Raw genomic sequence first — 6,376 nt, 5'->3', positions numbered from 1 at the left:
TAAAGTATTTTTTTTAGAAAAAATAAAAGAAAAAACTAAATAATACCTGAAGATGCTCTAAGTACTTAAATTGGCAAAAAAATAAAAAAGTACTTGAAATTTTCCCCAACATGGTCATTTTCTCCCTCTAAACATTAGGCTACCAAACTATTAAGCATAAACAGTACGTTTGATTTTACTGTGTAGGACACGTGTAGGGTCATCAATAAAAGGAGAAGATATAACAGATGAGTTAGGAGAACGACGACAGACAAAATAAAAAACCACAAAAAAATGTTAAACACGAACTATTAAAAGGAAAAACGGTCACAAAGTGCTCTTTATCTGTTGCGAAATATAAGAAGAAAATGGCCTCGATCTTTTTCCCATTTTTTTATCCACGTTTGGCCCCCACTTTACCAACTAAACAAATTTTTAATTATTATATATTATATTATAAAAGAGAGAGAAAGAAAAAAGTATAACCATTTTCTTATTATTTTATATAATTAATTATAAATAATAATTCTTCTTCGCTCCTCACTCTATATAAAACCCCACGAAGAAACAGATATCTAAGAAAAACTCGCTCCTCCTCCTCTATTCCTCTCTTTATCTTAGGCTCTGTTTTCTAACTTTCTGAAAAAGAGCATGGCTCGAAAACTCACATTTTACCCTTTTATCTTACTCTTCTCATTAGCATTTCTTATTTTAGCAGGTATAATTATTTTCTTATCTATTGCATAATTTTCCATTATTGTGCATTTACAATTATGTTTGACCATAATTATTTGTTTGTTTCGGTGTACAGAGGGAGGTTCCATCAGTATTAATTACGGTCGGATTGCGAATGACTTACCACAACCATCGAAGGTAGTGGAGCTATTGAAATCTCAGGGAATTAACCGGATCAAGCTCTACGACACTGACTCAACTGTTCTAACAGCGTTGGCCAACTCAGGCATAAACGTCGTCGTTGCTCTCCCAAATGAGCTTCTCTCCTCTGCCGCGGCTGATCAATCCTTCACCGACAAATGGGTACAAGCCAACATCTCTCAATACCACCCTGCGACGAAGATCGAAGCCATTGCAGTCGGAAACGAAGTCTTCGTCGACCCTAACAACACAACCAAATTCCTCGTGCCCGCCATGAAAAACCTTCAAGCTTCTCTAAAAAAGCTTAACCTCGACTCCTCCATAAAGCTCTCCTCCCCCATAGCACTCAGCGCTCTCCAATCATCATACCCGTCTTCATCTGGATCCTTCAAATCCGAATTGGTCCAGCCCGTGATCAAACCCATGCTGGATTTTTTGCGTCAAACAGGGTCCTACCTCATGGTCAACGCGTACCCTTTTTTCGCTTACGCAGCAAACGCAGATAAAATCTCCCTAGACTACGCGCTGTTCCGGACAAATTCAGGCAATGTTGATTCGGGGAACGGGTTGCGTTACTACAGTCTGTTCGAGGCTCAACTCGATGCCGTGTTCGCAGCCATGTCGGCTTTGGGATACGACGATGTAAAGGTTGTCGTTACTGAAACAGGTTGGCCTTCGAAAGGGGACGAAAACGAGGTTGGAGCTAGCCAGTCAAATGCAGCGGCGTATAACGGAAACTTAGTCCGACGTGTCCTTACCGGAAATGGGACCCCATTGAGGCCCAAGGACCCACTTAACGTTTACTTATTCGCTTTGTTTAACGAGAACCAGAAGCCCGGTCCCACATCGGAGAGAAATTATGGATTGTTTTACCCTAACCAGCAGAAAGTATACGACATTCCGTTAACTGCCGCTGCACTTAACGGCAAAGAGACAGCGCCCGTTAACGGCAGCAAAGAGCAGGTTCCGGCCACCGGTGACGTGTCAACGGCGGCCTCTGGTGCGACGTGGTGCGTGGCGAATGAAAAAGCTGGGAATGAGAAACTCCAGGCCGCACTGGATTACGCCTGTGGTGAGGGAGGTGCTGATTGCCGTCCGATCCAGGAAGGATCCACGTGTTACAATCCTGACTCGCTTGTGGCCCACGCCTCTTATGCTTTCAATAGCTATTATCAGAAGAAAGCACGTGGTACTGGCACTTGTGATTTTGGTGGTTCCGCTTATGTTGTCACTCAACCCCCTAGTACGTACTCTCTCTCTCTCTCATCTTTTATTTTTATTTTTAATTATGTTTTTTCATCAATTAATTTCGGATTACATTGGTCTTAGCTAATATTATATGCATTGACGTTGTGTCAAATCTTTTCAATATTTTATCAATAATGACGATAATTAATAATTAAAACATAGGATAATAGGTAATGAAATTCAAATATTTACACATTATGTCTCTAATAATTTTCATTTGGAATAGGTTACTTAATAAGTATTTTTCTTTATTTTTTTTAAGCATAGCTTTATAAGTTAGAGGTTTTTACCAATGTTTAAAAAAAAATTGAAAAACAGATTACAAGTGTGATAATTTTAAGTTATATATGTGTGTGTGAGTGTCATTTTTATTGTTGATTTATTGTATAAAATTTTAATTGATATCTTAAATTGCATATAAAATCATCCAAGTGGACGACGCAATTGGATTAATATATGTACCATGATGCTTGAAAGTGAAAGTTAATTATAAGAAATAGAGTAATAATACATAAAGTTGTGCTCCTTTATCTATACGTGACAACTTAAAACTTAGAAGGGCTATACAATAATAAAATAACAGGGTAATTAAACAATATTCTATATCCAAGTGGACAAGTGAGAATTTTATAGTAGAAACAATTAAAAAGAAATTCAAAACAATAAGTGAAGGATCGATCATGTGGCTGAAAAATCTGACTAAAACTACATATAATTCATATTATATAGGTTGGGAATAAGACGTATTAGGATGTCATAATATAGTCACGGCTCACAATCACTAAAAAAGTTTCTAATACTTTCAACTATTTTATGTCAACACTTTTATTAATTCGATTTTTGACTTCTAGCTGAAAAGGTTATCTCCTTTAACTGATGGTCATTTATTTTATATCTTTTGCAGAATTCGGTCGCTGCGAGTTTCCCACTGGTAACTAAAACCATGAAAATTGAGCCGTTGGGTGAAAATTCAGATACAGATTTGTTGGGGGATTAGGTTATTCTTTTTTTGTCATTGCTTTCTTTAGAAAATTGGTGGAGTTATTATTATTTGTTTATAATATGGTAAGATTAGGTGTGGTTGTTTTTGTTTGACGTTCGTTATGTAATTATGTTCCAATAGATTTCTGATTCTATACGGCTTCATATGTGTTATCTATTATTCTTATTTATTTTTTTTTTGTTATTAAACTCGGAGTTGTGAAGGAATTTTATATTTATTGTAAAGTTTCAACACGTAGTTACCTATTATTAATTTTGGTTGCAAAGTAGCTTGGAAATATTAGACGCACCAAAGAAACTATATTTGTTAGCATCGAAACTATATTTTACTACTCACCACCATTAAAAATTTGTTACAAATTAGTTTTAACTTATGAAAAATAACTTAAATATATATATATATAAAATATTACAAAAATAAACTAAAAGTAATTAAAAAAATAATAGTAAAAAAATTATTTAGTTCTTAGCATTGGTTGTGCTTTCTTCTCTTACACGCTTGGCTGGAGACCGGAGGCAAGGAAGTCTGCCTCTTCCATAATTGTATCCAAAAGAGTTTTCTTACATACATTATTTTGAGTGTTCACCATGGTTGAGATGGTGGGGCGACTAGATATTTTTTTTTGGCTTTGAATGAAAGCACCAAAATAATCACCTTGAGATTTTTGGAAACCAATAAAATAAAGCTTAAGAAAGATATAAAATAGTAAATGATAAATAGGTAATTTTTACGTGGTTTGAGTGTTGATCATTCCTAGTTCACGAGTCTGTTGTATTAGCTTTATAGGCGAGTGTTTTAATATTCTAAGTGTTTACAATATAAACCTTAGCTTTATATTCCTTTTGTTTCTCTTGAAGAGTAAGAAAGCTAGTAGGAATTTTAGTAGAGGTTCGGTAAGTATGACATTGTTCACCTTTTGCACATTAAAAATAAGGGTATTTAGAGGCATACATGTGGGTAAGGGCATATCCTTCACCGACTTAGCATTTCATACTCAACACGCCACAAGGGCAGATACCACAACATGACCATTAGACTGTAAGTTGGTAGGAAACCTTCCCATCGTGTGGTGTACGTCTGTTGTAAGGAATTTTGTGTGAATGAGGACACATGTCACTCAAAGGTTTCACCTTGAAAAGTTGTTGTCTAGATAGTCCATTGGATAAAAAGGGGGCTTCAGAGGCACGTACGCGTACTACCATGGCTTGACGCAGGGGACAAGATTTGATTTGGTGTTAGATGATATGTAACTGTCGCTTTGAGCTCCGGATGGGATACTGTTAGGTAGGTTCTAGGATCATTAGGCCACATACTTCCAAGATCGCGCTAACTTGCTACCTTCTTGGGATACTCACTATTTTAGGGGACTCTAATCCTCTCTAGTAGCGGATGAATAGTGAGAGTCCTGGAAACCTTCCTATCCTTGCTAACTATGAGGACCTTTGACTAACTCCTGGAATATAATGCCCTCCGTGATATTATTAGGCAAAAGATATGTACTGATTGCAGATAGTCTAAAGCACATTTCCGTGATTGCTATATATGAGGCATTCAAGAATAGGGATAACAATGTCACACTTAAAGGTTCTTTAGTTTCAGTTATAAAATGACACCAAAAGACTTGCTTATGATTTTTAAACACGAGATATGCCTAAAACAACCATATTGACAACATAATAATGAACAAAATGAAAAGCAACATTATTAAGGAAAACACCAAAATAAATTACAAGAGGAATTGAATAACCATTTATGAATAGTTTATACAAATACAATAAGTTAAAGTTTAGAAATTCACAAATTTAGGATAAAAATTCCCAAATATTTGACGAATTTCATCATTTGATACTGATGCATCCAAATTAAATACTACAAGAGTTCCTCGGTTAATATTCTTTTCAGATGGGTTGTCCTGGAATGTTAGGAGAAAAAAGTATTATATGATTGCTAATATTGCTCATAAACAAATCATATGGGATGGGTTAAAAACAAACCTTGGGAATTGAAAAATGAATGTCAAGTTTTCTATTCCTCAAGGGTTTGTTCTGCAACGTACGCATGGTTGTACGAGCAGCTGGGATAACATAGTAGGATATCATCACAAAAACTCTATGCTTGGACGCCGATATCTCCATATTGCTATAAGAATGGCATGAATTTCATAATCATTAAGCAATAAATTAAATGTAATGAATATGATTACAAAAGAACTATGATTATTTCAGTAAGAAAAATGCAGAATACCTCAAAAAGAGTTTTCAATTCTGAATCCTCCACGTTACCATTAATATTTCTCAGGAGGAAATTATCATACAAGCCATACCAAGCAATTGTAACCTTTGTCTATTCATTACATTCCCAGAAAGATGTATGTTTATGTAGTTAACTGTCGAGTACAAGCCTGTACTCCTCGGACACCTGAAATCAATCACAAATGGAAAATTCAGCAATCTTCATAAGACAATTAACAATAGCATAATAATATGGCTTTGTTGAATCTAGGTACCTCAACTAGCCAATCTATTAGAATTGCCCTCATGCTTGGAGTTACATCATTTTGAACTGTCTCCATGAAATCTGTTGAAGGCCGTTTATTAACTTGAAATAATTCCAATGAATTGAGCAAAGCTAAGAAAAAAGAAATAAAGCTCAATGCACAATGGTAACATCATGAAAAATAGTTCAATTCAAACCTCAGATGCACGCAAATTTTTATAAATATCACAAGCAATGGTAGCACACAATTGGGGATCTATGAAATTACTATCTACATCAACACTTTGAACATAATCAATTTCCATGTCCACTGACACATCTCTATTACAAATGTTCCCAACATTAAATTTTAAAAAGTAATTTCAGCACAATAAACAAAATGAAAATGCAGAGGAGATTATTGGTACAAACCTGTTGTTGACTTGGAATGTTATGAAATGTAAAGATTGCTAAATGTCTTCTTGTTAATAGAAGCAAAGCTCAAGACTAACCCTAAAAGGACAATTACTGTAACAAGCAAAGCTCAAGACTAACCCTAGGTAATCAAGTCTAACAAGATAGATAGATCCATAATAATATGCAACCCACATTATTTTATAAATTATGGTTAAACTCACTTCTAACATAATCTGTTGAAAGCAAATTGGGATTCCTCCTCTAACAGGTTTTGGGGCTTAAAGATTGCCTACAATAAACAATTATGTCAAGAAATTAAGTCTTCAATTGTACTAAAAACATAGATCAATTGTTTCAGAAAAAAATGAATTAAGCTGA

General features: G+C 35.1%; 1 protein-coding gene across 1 annotated transcript; it reads left to right on the top strand.

Moving 5' to 3' along the window:
- Positions 1–464: 464 nt before the first annotated feature.
- LOC115725171 (glucan endo-1,3-beta-glucosidase 12) lies at positions 465–3,294 on the top strand. Its single transcript, XM_030654604.2, has 3 exons — positions 465–697; positions 791–2,098; positions 3,008–3,294. Exons 1-3 carry the CDS (start codon positions 631–633, stop codon positions 3,040–3,042), a joined length of 1,410 nt encoding a protein of 469 aa, XP_030510464.1. The 5' UTR covers positions 465–630; the 3' UTR covers positions 3,043–3,294.
- Positions 3,295–6,376: the final 3,082 nt, after the last annotated feature.

This window comes from Cannabis sativa, chromosome 6 (genome assembly GCF_029168945.1).
Source record: "Cannabis sativa cultivar Pink pepper isolate KNU-18-1 chromosome 6, ASM2916894v1, whole genome shotgun sequence".
Classification (NCBI taxonomy): Eukaryota; Viridiplantae; Streptophyta; class Magnoliopsida; order Rosales; family Cannabaceae; genus Cannabis; species Cannabis sativa.
The sequence above is the reverse complement of the archived record's forward strand: the minus strand, read 5'-3'. Positions and strand labels throughout refer to the sequence as shown.

Excerpts from the sequence above, each read along its gene's own strand:
- LOC115725171 (XM_030654604.2), top strand. The coding sequence starts at position 631 with ATGGCTCGAAAACTCACATTTTACCCTTTTATCTTACTCTTCTCATTA. Across the intron at positions 698-790 it reads AGCATTTCTTATTTTAGCAG|AGGGAGGTTCCATCAGTATT; the intron begins GTATAATTATTT and ends TTCGGTGTACAG. Across the intron at positions 2,099-3,007 it reads TGTTGTCACTCAACCCCCTA|AATTCGGTCGCTGCGAGTTT; the intron begins GTACGTACTCTC and ends TATCTTTTGCAG.